The 19,164-nt window shown below is 37.5% G+C and overlaps 1 protein-coding gene across 1 annotated transcript in view; it reads right to left on the bottom strand.

Annotated features, from left to right (window-relative positions):
• The window catches only part of RIMS2 (regulating synaptic membrane exocytosis 2), a 497,675-nt gene extending 478,511 nt beyond the window's left edge, over nucleotides 1–19,164 (bottom strand). Inside the window, exon 1 of the mRNA XM_029923706.1 lies at nucleotides 18,690–19,164. Within this exon, the coding sequence (XP_029779566.1) occupies nucleotides 18,690–18,865 (176 nt within the window). The 5' untranslated portion in view covers nucleotides 18,866–19,164. The remainder of the gene's footprint in view (nucleotides 1–18,689) is intronic.

Raw genomic sequence — 19,164 nt, 5'->3', positions numbered from 1 at the left:
CTTGTGATTCTCTCTCCCCCACTCACTTTCTCTCTCTTTCAAAATAAATAAGCTTTTAAAAAAATTTCTGGGGCCCCTGGGTGGCTCAGTCGGTTAAGCGTCCGGCTTCGGCTCAGGTCATGATCTCACAATTGTGGGTTCAAGCCCCGCATCAGGTTCTGTGCTGACAGCTAGCTCAGAGCCTGGAGCCTGCTTCGGATTCTGTGTCTCCTTCTCTCTCTGACCCTCCCCTGCTCATGCTGTCTCTCTCTGTATCTCAAAAATAAAAAACAATTAAAAAAATTTTTTTTAATTTCTAACCAAAGTTTTCATTGCAGATTAATGAATCTACAGTTAGTAATCAAGTTAATAACTAACATTATAGTGCCTGAAGAGAAATGACAAAAAAACATTTAGTTGTCCTGCAAAAAAGTACCAGATTTTGAAATAAAATATTATAGAAATACTGTATAATTTTATGACAAGAAAGCATAAAGTCATCTACAAAAACAGTTTATTCTGGAAAAAACCTGAAATTTAACTAACACTATTTTATTCCCTGAGAAGATTTGGAATGCAAAATCTTGCCTATGAATATGAATTCCAAAGAATCTAATCAATCCTAGCTGCTACAATGGCAACTACTGGCTTTATACAGAGAAATGAGTTCAGAATACTACTGCTGTTCCATACCTCAGTGTGTTGTCCATTCAAATGGGAAGCTTTCATTTTAACGATTATGGGTTAAAAATAAACATTGACACTGTGTGTGATTTTCACTTTACAGATTTGTTGAAGGCTGGTAACTGACTTTTAAAAAATGGCTTATTTAACTGACAGTTTCAAACAGCTGGATGAACTCAATCAAAAATTTTCACGAACCGTGCAAAAGAAAATTAATGAGTATGACAAAGATTATAGATTCAAAGCAATAGCTTAGCTTAATAAAAATTAAGTTAAAATGATTCACCAGTGACAGTCAATGTCATAATCTGAATCCTAATTAAGGCTAGCATAGGGCTGCATATGCTTGAAGAAGAATATCGACATTATTTTTAAATAATTAACATTTTTTAAACTTCAATTGCATTTGAAATCCATTCACATTATCAGAAGAAATTCAACATTACATTTGTCAGTGAAAGAAAAGAAAGAGCAAACAGTTAAGAAATGTTACTACCACTGGAGTGAAATTTAGAGAGTGAATTGCCAAGATTAATAGCATAAAAGGAGTTTCTATCAATCAAAGAAAAAGAAATAAGTTCTTTCTTACAATTTGCTACCAACTACTTCTATAGAGTTTGTCAATGGTGAACCACAAGAATCTGAAGAGATCATCATTAAATACTCTTGATCAGGAATTGTGTGTATATGTTTCAAAAATAAGTGTATAAACCTGATAAAAAGTATTCTTAGAGAAGGTAGCTAAGTTTCACATTTTAGATGTTGACGGGTATTATTTAAAAGTTTGTACAATTCAACATTTACTACCTTCCATAATACCCTGCATTTTGTTTGGCTTATAATTATATAATAGAGAATGTGATTTTTTTCTCCAAGTTTTTATGTAAATTCTAGTTAGTTAACATACAGTGTATTAAAATACCAAAAGCCCATAATTCCCCACCCACACCTCCAAATTCCAAAAAGCTCTGAAAATAAAACTTTTTCTGTAAGTCTGGGCCAAAATTCTTGATCTAATTTAGCATGAGGCTATACACAGTCTTTCTCTAACCCGTTTAGAAATATTCATGTTTCACTGGAGAAATGAGTTTGATTAGGGGCTGCTGTCCTCTCCCTGCTAAGAGTCATATATTGTATAATACGTGCACTTAAAAATCCAAAACACTCTAAACACATCTGCCACAAGTTTCAGTTAAGGGAGTTTGGACATGTGTTTTCAATCTCCATTTTACAGAATTTAGGGAGTTAAAGTGACTTCTTCAAGATAACATAGCTTACAAATGATGGAGCGAGGCTGACACCTCACTCCACATCCCCAAATCTTGTTTTTTATTCCTCTACACACTACTGACGGAAAATGAAAAAAAAACCCTTTTCCTGCATAAATAGTCCATATTTCATGTAATATCATACCAGCATAAGTTAATATAAAAATTTTAATCCAGAATTTAAAAGTAAAGTCTGTATCTAACCTGCAAAAAATATATATATACTTCCTGCTGATTAAATTTGCTTACAGCTTCACTGTTCTACACAAATGAATTAAGTTCACTCTCTGGTTTGTGGTTACTGACCCAGAAGTTAAGACCACCAGCAACTTTTATTCTGATGCTATTTTTCACTAAAATTCATTAAAACTACAAAGCAAATAAAATTTTAGAGGAATAAATATAAGTAATTATCCTAAGGACTGTCAAGTTTTCTAATACCAATCCTGTCAATGTTGTGATAGTTGCATTTTTCAACAAGTATTTCTCATTTTCCCTCCCTACATGGTTGGACAACACTTTTCTACCCTGACTTAGGCGTGACCAGGCGAGAAGTTGTGTATGTATTTCTGAGAGGAAACTTTAAGAGAAAACTTGCAATTCACCGCAGCCTCTTCATTTAGGTCTCAGTGTTCCAAACAGCTTCTCCATTGGCCTGTGTCCCAGAATGAGGATAACATAGAGACCCCAAGTGCCCCAGAGAAAACAGAGAAAATATATAGCATGAAAGATAAAGAAATCTATACTGTTTTAAGCTACTGATATTTAGAGAGAGCTAATAAACTGGTCAGTTTGTTATCTCTCAGCCCCAAATCCACCCTTCTTTGTCCAGTTTGGATACTGGATCTGGACTCTGTAACCATTTGCCCTTCACCCGCTGGCACAATTGTTAAGCTCTGTCGGCAGAGGGAGCCAGAGCAACATTAAAGGAAGAAGGGGCTTCTCTTTCTGGTTCTGGGTGCTTTGCTGTCTGTCCGGAGTTCGTTGGCTGTCCGGAGCTTGGCTGCCAGTGGCACTCACCCTCCTAACACGTTTCACTTTTTGCCCAAGTGATGCCCACCGGGCATCTTTCCAGCAGTTTCAGTAGTGCCCCAGCAGACGCCGCAGTAGGGGGCTTCCCAGAGAGTCCCGGAGAATTCCCGCCAGCTTCTCCGCAAGCCCCACCAACAGCCTCACAGAGGACCCAGCTTGTCTGCCCCAGCTTGTGGCGGCTCAGGGCTACAACCACACCCTCTAACAAGGGCAGATCTCAGCCTTAGCCTTGGGGGAAGGGATCTCTTCCAAATGTGTTCCTTCCTTGGGCACTGGGCTTCAGCACTAAAAGAGGTGGCTACGCCCTGCTACAGGTTAAAAATCCTTTATATATATATATACATATATATACATATATATATATGTATATATATATATATATATATATATATACATATATATATAGTTTCCTGTTCAAATTACTAATGCAGTCTCTGTCTCACTGGACTCTGACATCTAGTCTGTCCTAACATATACAACTGTATAATGCGACATGAATTTTTATTGGTAATTTTGAAGGACAACCTTGGGTCGTGTTCTTTTTCTACTTTCTTTCATAGTTATTTTTAATGTTTTATTACCTGAGCTTAACTAATTAACTATATTTTAAACAATGACATAAACATAAAGTTCAAGTCATAATACACACATCTTTTCATTAATTTAGACTTCTTAGCTAATAATTATAAGAAAAAATATACATGAAAGCACCCTCACTGCAGGATAAGAAAAGGTTCCTAGTCCAAACATGCAAGTGAAACCATATTTCAGGGGCCCCCAGTGGCTCAGTAGGTTAAGCATCCAACTTCGTTCGGCTCAGGTCATGATTCCACAGTCCATGAGTTCGAGCCCTGCAACGGGCTCTATGCTGACAGCTCAGAGACTGGAGCCTGCTTTGAATTCTGTCTGTCTGTCTGTCTGTCTGTCTCTCTCTCTGGCCCTCCCCTACTTGTACTCTGTCTCTCTCCCTCAAAAACAAACATTAAAAAAATTTATTAAAGAAAAAAAAAGATTTAAGTCCAAATCTTTATTTATTCATATTGCAACACAGGGTTTATGCTTAATCTTTAAAAATGACTGTCAGAAAATGAAAATATTTGGAAACATTTCAATAACTCTTCACTACTTAGTCATATGGTAAAATTACTCCTTCTGTAAAAATAAATCCAATTATTAACTAAAATGAATACTTGGGAAGAATACTTATGTGCTTTTTATATGTAGAGCCCAGAAGAATTCACACTGCTTGCCCCCAGCCCCCTACCCCATTGCCAGTTAGACCAATATTTTTATTCAGGAGTAAATTGTTAAATAAATAAGAAAGAGCAGATTGGGAGTGAGATGAGGGAAATAAAGTATTATAAACCCATGGAAAAGTGCAACGTAAAATATTTCAGGGATATCATTCTGGAATTTGTATCTCGGTATACAAAATAAAATACATTTAAAAAATAAGAGTGGTACAAAGTCTACTTTATAAAAAACATATCCAATTGTATCTAGGGCACTCACTAGAAAAATGTAAGAATAATGGGCCCCTCAACATTCACACTCTAACCCTTGGAACATGTAAATATGTATCCTTACATGGCAAAGGGGATTTTACAGACATGAATTGTTTTTAATTTTTTTTTTACATTGTTATTTATTTTTGAGAGACAGAGAGAGGCAGAGAGAGAAAGAGACACAGAATCCAAAGCAGACTCCTGGCTCTGAGCTAGTGGTCACCATAGAGCCCAACACAACGCTCGAACCCACGAACCATGAGATCATGACCTGAGCCGAAGTTAAATGCTCAACTGACTGAGCTATCCAGGCGCCCCTTTATAGACATGATCAAGATGAGGAGATTATTCTGGAATATCTGGGTCCAATCTAACCATCTGAGTACTTAAAAGAAAAATCTTTCCCCACTGTGGGCAAAGATGCAGTGACAGAAGAAGAGCTAGAATTGGCATCATTAGAAGGATTCAACACCCCATTGCTGGCTTGCAATGTGCAAGCCAAGAAAGAGGACTCTCAGACGTTAGAACTTGTGAATTTAAGCCCCAAATCGGGCTCTGTGCAGACAGCTCAGAGCCTGGAGCCTACTTCAGACTCTGTGTCCCTCTCTCATTCTGCCCCTTCCCAGCTGGTGCACTCTCTCCCTCTCTCTCGCACACGCTCTCTCTCTCTCTCTCTCTCTCTCTCTCTCTCTCTCAAAAATAAAGATAATAAATGTGTGTTGTTTAAGGCCAGTAATTTTGTTATAGTAGAAAACTAATACAAAGAATACTATTTAAACTTTGGAAGATCTAGTTCTTACTTTATTAAAGAAATGGTAGCAATATCCTTTCAAGTATTAAAAAGTTGGGTGCTTAATAAGAGACTCTTAAATATAAAGAACAAACAGGGGCGCCTGGGTGGCTCAGTCGGTAGAGCGTCCGGCTTCGGCTCAGGTCATGATCTCACGATTCGTGGGTTTGAGTCCCGCGTCGGGCTCTGTGCTGACAGCTCAGAGCCTGGAGCCTGCTTCCGATTCTGTGTCTCCCTCTCTCTCTGACTCTACCCTGCTCACTCTGTCTCTGTCTCTCAAAAATAAATAAAAAACATTAAAAATTTTTTAAAAAAAAGAACAAACAGAGGGTTACTGGAGGGGTTGTGAGGGAGGGGTGGGCTATAGGGCAAGGGGCATTAAGGAATCTACTCTTGAAATCATTGTTGCACTATATGCTAACTAACTTGGATGTAAATTTTTTAAAAATTAATTTTTAAAAAGTTGGGTGTTCATATGGAGCATCTGGATGGCTCGGTCAGTTAAGCATCTGACTTTGGCTCAGGTTATGACCTCACAGTTCATGAGCTCCAGCTCCACTTCAGGTGAGCATGAACCCCACTTTAAGTGAGCACAGCCCCGCTTCTCTCTGTCTCCCCTCTCTGTCTATCTCTCTCCCCCCTTTGCCCACACATTTCAAACACTTGCACCTTCTCTCTCACTCTCTCAAAAACAAATGGGCGTTTATGAAAGTATTTACTGATGGTAAACTGGACTGATCATCTCTATAGCTATCAATGCTTTCCTCTTTAAGCTAATTTACTTCTTTAACAAATGCTTGTATTTATTATGTGCTAGAAACTCTTCTAAGGGCTTTACAAATGTAAACTAAATTAATCTTCTGAAGTGGGTATCCATATCCCCCATTTTCCAGATAAATACACTGAGGTACAAAATTACCAAGTAACAGCTGGGATTCAAGCCCAAGTTGGCTGACTCCATAGGCCATACACTTAAGGACTATGGTCTTAACTGTTTTCCAGAAGACTAAACAGCAGTGTGATGCAAAGAGATTGAGTTTTGGAATCAGAAAGATCTTGCATACATCTGTGTTCTGCTACTTACTGGCTTCGTGACCTAGATCCTAGCACACAGTATACACCAAACAAATGTTAGTTCCCCCTTCAATTCTGCTACAAGTCTAGAGACCTATTCAAATTCAAGGCTAACCCTATGTAGAAGAGACTTCAGATACAAACTGAACACTAGTCTCACACTCTTGAATTTCCATTTCTCTTTCTCTCATTCCACATATTCCTTCTCAGATATCAGCTAAGACAACCTATGGTACCACAAAACTGTCTAAGGTATTCTAAACTTTTGTTATTACATCAACAAAAATAGTCTGTAATTTTACTATAAGAACATTATTAGAAAGTAAGGAGAAAAAATGTTTAAAGAAATGAAGCATGAGGGGCGCCCGGGTTGCTCAGTCGGTTAGGCCTCCGACTTCAGCTCAGGTCAGATCTAACATTCTTGGGTTCAAGCCCCACATCAGGCTCTGTGCTGACAGCTAGCTCAGAGCCTGGAGCCTGCTTCCGGTTCTGTGTCTCCTCTCTCTGCCCCTCCCCCTCTTATGCTCTGTCTCTCTCTGTATCAAAAATAAATAAAACATTAAAAAAATTAAAAGAAATGAAGCATGAGGTATAGGTAAAAACAAAGGGACTTCAAATACTCTTAGCCGTAGTTCTCAAACGAAACAGCTTATAACACACATCTTCTAGTTCCTTTCTTTGGCTCAACTTTATTACCATGTTACCTTGTTAATATACTTAAAAAGTGGTCACTACCCATACACTAATATGCTTTAAGTTAATATTCTATATATATTTTTATCACCTACAAATCAACTTCATTGTCTATTCTAGACATTGAACGTGGTCTTAACAAGGATGCTTTGCCCTCAAAGTTGCACAGCCTCTGCCCTAGCTGGCCATTTAAATGTCTATGCTCTAATTCCTTGTTTTAAATTTCTGGAGATTTTCAAGCGTACCTACAAAATGATCCAATTTCACACATTCTCTCAAGATCCATCTAGCTTCCTGTCCCTGCAATACCACCATCATTACTGCTCAGAGGATTTTTTTTCTTGACAATGGTTTCCAAAATGCTAACAACTACTATTTCAAATAGAAAAATATTCCACATGACAGCAAAAAAAGTGTCTACCACTAGCAAAAGGTGGCTCAAACTCTCACATCCTTGAACAAATGTTTATTAAATGAAAAGTCTTTTAAATGAAAAAAATTAATTTAACATGTCTGTGTTCAGTTTTCATGTGTTGTTAAAAACACATGCATGATTCCTAGTTTAGCTAATACCATGCACAAAAACCAATAACTCTCACGTCCAAGAGAGGTAACCATGAAACCTCTGCAAATGTGACCACCAAACCTCAAAGATAATCATTTCTTGAGGCATCAGCAGCTATGCACTATTAAGCAGTGCCAGACTTAATTATTCATTCAAAAAACTTTTGTATCCACTCACAATGGACTAGCCACTACAAACACAGTCCTTTCTCTATAATTTATTAGAAAAGAAGAAAAGGTAATTCAGTAACTATAATAAAATGTAGTTATTAAGAGTGCAAATTTTGGAATATGGCTGTTTAGGTTGAAATCTTCACTAAAAACCCTGAGCATACAACTTCAGTCTTCATTTTTTTCATCTGCAAAAATGAGAAAATAATAACTATCTCGTAAGGTTGTTGCAGGGGCTGAATTAGATAATGTATATACAATAAGCACCCAGGATATGTTGGCTACAGAGTATTAACGCTGTAAGAGTTATAATAGAGGTATGCAACAAGGGTTGTGAGAGCAGAGGACAGTACCTAACCCATTTCAGCTAGTTGGAAACCTGACATGTATCTGGATTAAGAACTAGCAGGCCTTAGGAGAGCACCTGGCTGGCTCTGTCAGTGGAACAAATGACTCTTGATCTCAGGGTTGTGAGTTCGAGCCTCAAGCTGGTTAGATTACTTAAAAATAAAATAAAATTTAAAAAACAACTAGTAGGACTGAGCCAGAAAAAAGTGGGTAGGGCTTTCTAGGCAAAGAGAAAAGTATATGCTATAAGACTTTTAAAAAACAATAAGGAACTAACTTCAATTTGATACAACCAAAACAGGCAGGGCACTCCCCATGCAAGACTACCAGAATATAAAGACTGATAAAACATCACAAAGGGACTTCTATGACACATCTAGAAATTTAGACTATATAGTAAATGCAGTGGGAAGGCACTGACAAATATTAAGGACTTCAAAATAGATTTGTGTGTTGGACTGTTGTACTATTATGGAAGCTGGGTAGAGGTCTGCCTGAAAGCGGGAATACCCATTTGGAAACAAATAATTAAGGAAAATATAATAAAGACATGAAACAGTGCAGCAACAATGAAGACAGAGAGAAGGAAACAGATACCAAAGATCTTTGGGAGAGAATAATGACAGGATTTGGTAACTGATTATATCTGAGAGCTGAGGGAGAGTAAGGAAATTAGAATGACTCCCCACCACCAGCACCAGGTTTTATTAACAAATATTTACTGGCTGACAGCTATGTCCCTGGGCATAAAAAGATGATTAAACTCGGTCCATGACTTCAAGTTTTACTGAGGAGAACAGAGATTAGTAACTACTGTTGCATGTCAGACACATTGTAAAATAATTCTATATTGAGGAGAGAGAGCTAACAGAAAAGCATCAAAGAGCTGTGTCTCTTCATAGCCATGGAGGTGGGCACAAAACCGCTCATCAAGTAAGGAGTGAGGGCATGTGCATAATCAAAGAATTAAAGAAAAAAAAAGAAAGAACATGACATACAGAAAGATTCATTAAAAAATTAGTACGATATACTGAAGAAAGTACAGTGTGAATACCTAAAGCCATTCCATTCACTGCCATGGTTCCAATAAGTGTTTACTGAACCACAGTTTAATCAGTCTGAGTCCTAGCAGCAAACAGATGGCATATACAAACTGAGTCACGAAAGTTTAATAAAGGGACTATTTCACAAAGGTGTGGGCAGGGTTTAAGGAAACCAGTAAGCAGTACAGGAGCTAGCAAGAGTTTGAAAAGGAATTTCCAGAACCAGAAAAAAATTGCTATACTAAGATGGCCACCAGATGCAACTGTTGTTTTCAGTAGAAAAACACAACCAACTACAAAGTCTTGGTCTGAAGGAAGCCTGGGAACAAATAATGTGACCTCACTGTCCTCCTTCCCTCCAAATGCAAATATCTCACAACATAGAACCCAAACTGAAAGTGAGAGCAACGTGAGCCTGCTGATACAATTCACAGAGCCTCGCACTGTATATAACAAAGTGAGAGAAAAGTAGATGAGTAGGAGTGGATCTGGAGGAGTGAATGGAAAAATATGTAACATGCACTAATAAAGGTTCAACAATATCTCTCCCTGGTCTTATAAAATTCACTTCTAATTTCTATAAACCTTCCTAACTTTTAGTATGGAAATGGAACTTAACCATTAGCCTTCAACCTGCAAAACTTCTAACATGAGGCTTCAATTTATTCTAAAATGGATCCTAGGATTGCATTTTTTTATATCATCATGAGGTCTGTGTCCTGTATCTGCTTCCAGAGCAGGTGTCTCTGTGAAGATTCAGTGTCTGGACCTACCTTCTTGCACCTTCAACAACAAATCCCCAAGTGGGGTATAACCCACTTGTCACCACGCAGATGGAACAGACCCTTCCTGGTAAATTCTGTGTTCACGAGTCCTATGGCTAAGACTTACGTTAGCTTAGACACATCATTAAAGAGAAATCAACCTGCAGTAATAAAGTTCAGTACCGCAGAAATACTTCTGGAGTCAACCAGTGTAGATGGAACTTTAAAGCTTTCCAAAGTTAAATAAGTAACAGATGATAATCAGAAGAGAATCAATATTACTTAAGATAGCCACAGTATTAGATACAGCCCTAAAATCAGTGGCTTAACAAAGAAAGGTGTCTGATATTCATATAAAATCTAAGGGAAGGGGGGAGGCTAAGTCACGAGCCAGAACTTAATTACTAGAACCCATTTAGAAACAAGGAAAGCTGGAAAAGGTAGTCCAGGGCTGGGCAGTTGCTGCATAGCAACAACTGTTAAAGAAGAATGTTCATCTTTGATGAACACCTGTCTCTACTACAAAATTCATTTTTAACAGAAAAAAAAAATTTGTGCTGATAAAAACATTATTTCTTTCAAGCTTTTGATCAAAAGGAATTATGTGTGATGAAACAGACTGTTCCTATAGGTGCCTGAGAAGCAAATCATTCACCAACGCAATTATGGTTATACTGTTGTCTAGCTACGTTGTTTGGGAAATCCTTTTTTCCCAGTTTTAGCATCCCAGAAGCCTAGCTGCACAATGAGCAAAACTGCTAAGTTATGCTTCCCTTACAGCTGAACATAAACTTAGTTCATGAAAAAAAAACTGCTAAAGGACATAGAGAATTCTATCTTCCTCCTGTGCCCAAAAGAGTATTTAACAAACACCTCTGTTTAGCAGAACCTACCAAATTATGTGTGTGTAATATAAGAATGTTAAATTTTTATAATCTATGAATTGTTTGAAAGTTGTTAACTCGGGGCGCCTGGGTGGCTCAGTCGGTTAGACATCTAACTTCGGCTCAGGTCATGATCTCACAGTCCGTGGGTTCAAGCCCTGTGCTGACAGCTCAGAGCCTGGAGCCTGCTTCAGATTCTGTGTCTCCCTCTTTCTCTGCCCCTCCCCAACTCACTCTCTGTCTCTCTCTCAAAAATAAAGACATAAAAAAAAAGCTTTTTTAATTTTTTAAAAAGAAAGTTCTTAACTTGAAATGCCTTTAAAAAGGATTTAGCTAGCACTATGTGATATGGAAAATACAAATTGGAGCTTTTTGACATGTGTATATAATATAGACATAATACATGGTCGTAATACATGAACTATATAAAAGTCATCCATTCTTAGCCTAATTTATACTATTTAGTTGCTTACAATTGTGGAGGGTAACAGTTCAAGAGAGAAAATAGGTGAAATAATATTCTATTACTCCTGGATCTAAACCTGTTCTTAACTTTTCCCTTTCTAGAATCCTACTTCTAATCCTATTTCTAGAACTCCCCATCACAATATTTAACAAAACTTATCTCTCTTTCATAACACAACACCATCTGATATCTGCAGTCATTCTCTAAGCTAATATAAAGAGGAACAGAATCTTCACCAACCACAATTATGTCATTTATACAGCTAATCTCTTTTCTTTATCTTCCTAAACTACACTCACACTTCCAAAAATCCCCTTGGAGGTGACATAGGAATACATACAAAAAAAGGAAATTTGTCCTAGTTAAATCTAACTTATAAAACAAAGATTGTGCAATAGTTAAAAACATCTGAAGAATGAAACAAAACCAGATGGTGAGAAATTCACAGAGACAAAGTTGTCAATGGAAGCAAGGAATGTTCAATATAAGAAAAACAGACTTGTAGTTTTGGGAAAAATTTACTCGACATTAATATATTTAGTAGAAAAAAAGTTTTCTTAGCTAAAATATGAACTAGGATTCTTCACCACTATGAATGGCTTCAAATAGTACTGATCTTCTTCTCCCCTTTTTCTTTGCTTTCTCTTCTTTCTCCCTTTTTTGCCCCTTTTATTACTATTCTATTATTTCCCATCTTATCCCCACTGTATCTCAAGTTGTAGTCACTTCTAGTACAAATATTTACATTATAAACTGTTTAGAATAAGTAAAACAATAAAGAAGCCTCCCCCCAGGTGCTCTCTCAAGAGAACACTGGTCCTGAGATTAAACCACTTTAAAAGCTGACCATCAGTGAGATGAGCAAAGATAGATACACATTATGTACAGCAGTCAGTTGAGCAAGTCAAGCACCCTAACAGCTTACTTTACCCTTACTTTTTTTACCCTTACTTTACCCACTCTTTTCAAATCCCAGTAATTTGGCTCCTAAATATTCCCAAATCTATCCTGCCTCTCCACCTCCACCAGAACTGTCCTCTTTCATATTTCTGTCATATATCACCTGGGTTACCAGTAGAGTCTCCTAACTGGTCTCTAGTATCAATCTCTCAGACTGTAAGAGTGGGGAGTTTTTTCCATCCAAATCTGACTACACTGTGTCACTGCTTAAAATCCCTCCATTACTCCCAACTGCTTTCAAGATTAAATCCAAATCAAAAGAAAACAGGTACTGTCTTTGAAGCTCTGACCCTTTGCCATCTCTCAAGTCTCTTCTACGGAATCACTTCCAATAAGCCCCATGCTCCAGACATTCTAACGCACTTCAGTTCAGTTTCTTGACCATGCCCTGCCTCTCCTTTACAAATGAAAGTTAAAGTCTGGGATAGAAAGACTGGGAGTTTTTGTATTTTTGCCTAGAATATCTTCCTTGGCCCAATCAACATCTACTCATGCTTTGAGCCTCAGCCTAGATGTCCTCTCCCCTAAACTGGAAAAGGTGCTCCTCTTCAATGGATATATATACATTTTGATTTATTAATAGAATAAAAAATTGATTCCAGAAAACTGTAAGGACAATCACAGAGTAAACCTGCACAAATTAGTTCCCCCACATTCACTCATGATAATCAGTATCTTGCCAATAATTTGGTGTATTATTTTCGCTGCTACACCTTAGTTTCAGCCTCTCTAAAATGGTTTTTGTTGAGGAAATTGCTGCCAGTTCATCACCTTCCCTCTCCATCCCGAGGCTTCTAGGTAAATAATGAAGGCACTTAAAAGTCCTTTGGGCATTTTTTTGACTTCCCAGTAGACAAGGAAGACAATGTCTCAATTCGGGGGGGGGGGGGAGTTAAGATTTCACCCAGGAATGCTATGATAATATTAAGGTTCAGAAACAATTGTCTAGGGGCACCTGTGTGTCTCAGTCAGTTAAGTGACTGACTGGCTCAGTTTATGATGTCACGGTTCATGGGTTTGAGCCCCGCATCAGGCTCTGTGCTGACAGCTTAGAACCTGGGGCCTGCTTCAGATTCTGTATCTCCTTCTCTCTCTGCCCCTCTCCTGCTTGCATTCTGTCTCTCTCTGTCTCTCAAAAATAAATAAATGTTAAAAAAATAAACTATTATCTATAATCAGTTAATAACAACTCTTTTTTGCACACTACTTATGCCAGGACATTTAGTCTATATTGATCACAACAATCCTTCAAGGTAGGTGTTATTATTTAGATAACACAGATGAGGAAACATAGGCTCATAAGCAAGGCCTTACAGCTATTAATTAGTGAAGTAAGGTTTCAAGTCAAAATCCATCTAACCCCTCATACTTGCCTCCATTACCTCTCCCTTCATCCAACAGTAAAATCAGCTCTTTATCAAAATATATTGTCAACAAGAAGATATTATTTAATTGTCCTCATTACTTTCAAATACAGGATATATATAAAGAATTTATTAGAAACTGTCTCATAAAATGCCAATCAATTTTTTAGAATGTATAAATCCTTAAAGCTGATAGGTTCCATTTTTGATAATGGCCATGACTATTTACACAATCATAATAATGATTTTATTTAAAAGTCTTCATGATTAAATTGCATTTTTATTTGACATACCATGTTCTTAAGTTTTCAATTAGCTGTAAAAAAAAATATGAAGGCCCTCTAAATATTAGAATGAAAAAGATCATTCTAAGTACTCAAAAGTCATAAAACAAAAAGTGAAAAATTAAGATGCATTTTTTAAAAATACCTCACTAGGTAAAAAAAAAAAAGGCATAAACAAGATCATAAAACAAATGACAATAAAAAGAGCTTCTACAAATCACTACAAATGACCAAAAGAAAAACAAAAGACCCTAAACAAATGCAAAAGGCTCTCAACTTCACTGATAATAAAAAAATTTCAATTATATACAATAGCTTATTTTTCACCAAAATACTGGCAAAGGGTATCACACACTGAATTGGAAAGGATATAGGAGTCTCCCTAGTTTATGTCACTTATGCATACTTATTCTATGAAAATAAATTTGGCATTATTTATTGATATATTAAAATACACTGACCTTTTGACCCAACAATGCATTTCTAGGAATTTATTCCAGAAACATATTCAAATATGTAAGAAATGACATATGCATAAAGGTATTTATCACAGTGTTGTTTCTAGTGGCAAAATAATTATAATCAACCTAAATACCCATAAATATGGTTCTAATTGAAGAAATTACAGAACATTCATAGAATGAGATATTATACAGTCACTAAAAAGAATGAGGAAGCTATATATTAATGGGTATGGAACTGATCTCCTAAAAAATAAACTGCAGGACACATCTGTGTTTTTTATGTTTACACATATACATCTATACATCTGTGTGCACACACATTATAGATAAACACAATATGTGATATACACATGTATCTACTTTTACACATAGAATATTTCTGAAATAGTATATAATACAGTGGCAAAAGTAGTTGCCTCTGGCTTGGGGAAAAAGTAGCTAAGAAGTTTTGTACCATAGGTATATATTGTATTAATAAAAAACTTATAAGTTGGCTTTGAAAAATATTCTTAAAATTGAATTATTAAGAATATTTAGAACTGCTCATCTATGTTTTAAATATAAGCTAAATTATCACTCTGATCTATCATGAAATTTTTACACATTGTCTTCTTTTATTTGGGAAGCAAATTATCCCTTTGACATTAACAGAAAATCCAAACTGAGAATAAAAAGAAAACTTACACATTGAAAAACAACTTCTAATTTGTTATGAAAAATCACTATCTGAAAGACTATGACATGCACATAGTAGAAACTCAATAAATATTTACTGAATGAATACTTTTCTATTGATTTCAGTGGTTTTGCTTATCTCATACCATTTTTTTTCTTAATACCACATAAAAAAAAAAAACCCAAGTGGAAAATATAAGCCTAACAAATTATGCTTTTCTTTCAAAAAAATTATTCTTCATTTTCCCAAAAAAATTTATAAACTGCCTCATTAACATTACAAATCATATCAACATTACTTCCTAGGTACCTAATATGTGTAGGTGTTAAGGATGCTGCAGAACAGAAACTCCAAAGAAGAATATGTTCTTGCCCTCAAGAAGTTTACAATTTTGAAAGACAAGGCTTAAAAACATTAATAAAGTAAAAGAACACTATAGATTTTACCTATGGATTGAGTTATCAAAACTAAAACTGTACATGGATAACTGGTAAGGATAAAAAAAGTAATTACTGATCTATTAAGGGATCTACTAAGATATTAAAATGCTTCAAAATTTTAGTATCTCAATCACATGTAAAATAATATTACTTGATGGTGATGGAAGACTTCCAAATATGTGGATATTCAGCAAGGCTTTAAAGAAATTGCTAATAATTAAATATAAAGAGTTCTTAACTAATCTCTTCCTAGAAAGAGAGATTACTATGGTGGTCTCAATGTCTTCTGATCACTCATCTCTCCCATTAAAAAATTCTCATGCATGAACTTAATATGTGCATATGTATTTACAAATTATATGGATCTTAATATTGTCAATCGATATATTAAATATCAGTAAAACTTAATTTCTTTTTCAAAGAAAAATAGAAATGTAAATATAAGTTTAATATTCTCTTCCTGCATTCCAACATATCATCTATGATGTACTTTGGTATGCACATCCCTTTTAGTATGAATTCTTAATATGAAAATATTTTCATCCAACAGTTTCCATTTTTCACACATTAAACTTTAACATAATTGTTACAAGGCATCAGACATGAATTTGACTTCCAGTTTATTTCTCTCTGTCCATGACCTTCTCTCAAAACAGATGTTAACATGCAATTAAATGGACATCTCTAATTAAGTGGACATCACTAAAGAGAAAAAAGGATAGTATAGTCTTGACCAGATAAATGATCCCCTAAAACTTAATGAGAAATAGTAATCATTGAAGAATACTAATATTACTTTTTCTTATATATAGTATTTGTAACTTAATACTCAAAATTGATATGACTTAATAAATTAAAAATTCTTCAAAACAATTTTTCTTGTTATAATCCTATTATTATAAAGTCTATTGTTTTCCTCATTTTCCTGGTCTAGTCTTGCCTTATTTAAAAAGCCAAAAACACTTTTATAGAACATATAAAATTAAAATTTTAAGTATATTATGTTTTAGCCTCCAAAATACTTCTTGTTAAAATGAATATAAAAATAATAGGTCATTTTGAGCTATGACTCCTTCTAAGACTAAGTTAGGCAGAAATGCAAATAGATATTTAAAATAAATATGAAGATTTTTCATCAATGTAATCTGACTGTATGAATGTATGTTTACAGAATGTTTCTACCTAAACTGTGCAAATATGGATGCATGAACACTTTATGTATTTGCATACCATGCAGGCTTACATAGAAATGTAATGTATATAATGTAATGCACCTATCTGAAAAAGCCTTTCACAATATTTTCCTAATGTAACCTATTGTTCAATCTGAGTAATTCTTAATTCAGTAATGAAAAGTTCATTTACATCTCTATATACTAGAACAATAAATGGATTTGTAACTACAGTGAACTAGCCAGTATATACTATGATTTAGCATACTACAAAGAAATAAAAACACATTGTACATTTAAATATGTGGGTCAAAGAAATAAAACTATATTTTATTTGACAACACTTTGGCAACACTAATTTTATCACAATTGTATTAAAAAATATAGATTCATACATCTAAATATCAAATTCTAAGTCACCAAACTCTAGCCATTGTTAATATATATAGCAAAAAAAAGTGAATATTATGCTCAAAAAGCTTTTTAAAATAATGCTTTATTCTTGCATTAGTTAAAATAAGCTACTTAAATCTCTTAACCATTTTTCATTTCCCAAGCCTACTAATAAATCATATTCCCAAACAAGTCTCCAAACCCACAAATTAGCTTTGAAGAAGCAATTCTTCTTTATTCCAGTTAGTATGTCAGGAATATTTGCTTAGTCCTTCAAATTTTTTTGAGAAATTATATTTTTCTCAAACATGTACAGATATTTGATATATTCTAACCACAATTTATAGTATTTTCATTAAAATATGAAAGTATATATGTATACACAGAGAATGATCTCTTTATAAGTGTATTAAAGAATACTGAATTCAACAACCTGTTTTTAGAATTTACATGATTAGAGGTCAGTGTATTGCATCCTCCAAAGAGGAACTCTACTCTTTCAATTTTGTGTTTCTGTGAAGAATATGGGAAAAGTATACTTGATAACATCCAAAAGAACAGTCCCACTTCTGGTATACAAACTGTCCAAGCTAATCTCTTAGTGAATAATTCATTTCAAGTAAAAAGAAAAAAGTTGAGTTGGAAAAACATAAAAAGGTTAAGCATCTGCACAATCTCTTTCACAGAGTATCTGAGAAGTCAACCATAAAACATTTAACAGCAAACCTGTAGAAACAAATCTCTTTGCTAGACTGACAAAAGGATTCTCAAAGCTGTATTTCGGTCTGGACAGTTCCCTGGTGCTGAAGTTACACAGCGCTAAACTGACGCCTGGGTGCTGCTTTTACTCTCCCACCCCCGGCAAAATCCCGGCTGCCTAGACTATGAACACGAGTAGTAGAACTTCACAAGGCAGGAAGCATCCCAAACTGCAGTAATGGTAGGAAAGGGAGCCTCTTCAGAGTCTCTTCAGGATTAAACAGATTTACTAGTTGCAAACAGGAAGAGCAGCAGAGTGCAGGGTGTTAGACCCGCCGAGGGGGAGGGGCTGGAAGATGGCGGCGGCCGCACACCCACCCGAGACACGCCAGAGTTTAGGCCCCTCGTCTGCCCCGCCGCCCTCCTACCCGCAGCGACCGCGGGCAGCTCTGCTCTTCTCGGCGTTGGAGGCAGAGCCGCCCTGCGGAAGCGCGGGACAAGGCGCCCCTGCTGCGCCCGCATCCCCGGCGGCGCGCCTTCGCCCGGGTCCCGGCCAGGGAGCACCTGTGCACGGCCATATTGGATTCATTGCCCCAGTCACGGCCACCGCGCGGGGGCGGCTGGAAAGGAGAGGGGACCCGCGGAACCAGGGTTCAGCTTCAGCCCCGTGGGGACCCGGGAGCCCAACTGGCCCGCGGGGAAGCCGTAAGGACGCCCGAAAAAATTACAGCGCCTAAAGGCTCGCCACCTTCATCTCAGCCGGCCTCGGCACCCTCCCTTCCCGACACACACCCCCGCGCTCTGACACCCAGAAAGGAGCCCCGGCGGCCGGCGCCGGCCGCAGCCCTCGTGGCCCAGGCGCCGGCGGCTGGAGGGAGGGCGGCGATACGAGGCGCGCAGGCGGCCGCAGGGCAGCGGCCGTGGGGGCGGGAGGGTAGGCAGGGAGGCGGGAAGATGGAGCCGGGTCCTTACTTGAGCACCGACTGCTCCTTCTCCTCTTCTTTCTTCTGCCGATCCATGACGGCCAGGATGATTTTCCTCTCCTCCTCCGTGAGGTGGCTGAGGTCGGGCATCTCGGGCTGCAGGGGCGGCTGAGAGGCCGCCGGGGTGGGAGCCGGGCGGCCCCGCGGCCCGACCGGAGCCGACATGTTTGGTGGAGCCTAACCACCCTAGGGAAGCAGGGAGGCAACTCCACTGGCGGCGGCGGCGGCACCCGCGCGGGCGGCTGGGGCAGCCTCCGGCGCTGGGACAAATACATACAAATCAATGGCCTTCAATCTGAGGCGACAGCCCCCCTCCCCCAAGAAAGAAAGAGTGGAGGGGGATGGGAGGGCGAGCGCGTAGGGGAGTGAGGGCTGAGGAGTGCGCTCCGGGAAATGTTTCTTCTTCCCGGGGGCGAAGGGCTGGCAAGTGAGCGGTTCGGCGGAGAGGAGCGGGAGGCCGGGCC

This window comes from Suricata suricatta, chromosome 15 (assembly GCF_006229205.1).
Source record: "Suricata suricatta isolate VVHF042 chromosome 15, meerkat_22Aug2017_6uvM2_HiC, whole genome shotgun sequence".
Taxonomy (NCBI): Eukaryota; Metazoa; Chordata; class Mammalia; order Carnivora; family Herpestidae; genus Suricata; species Suricata suricatta.
Note: the sequence above shows the minus strand (reverse complement) of the source record. Positions and strands in the feature narration are given on the sequence as shown.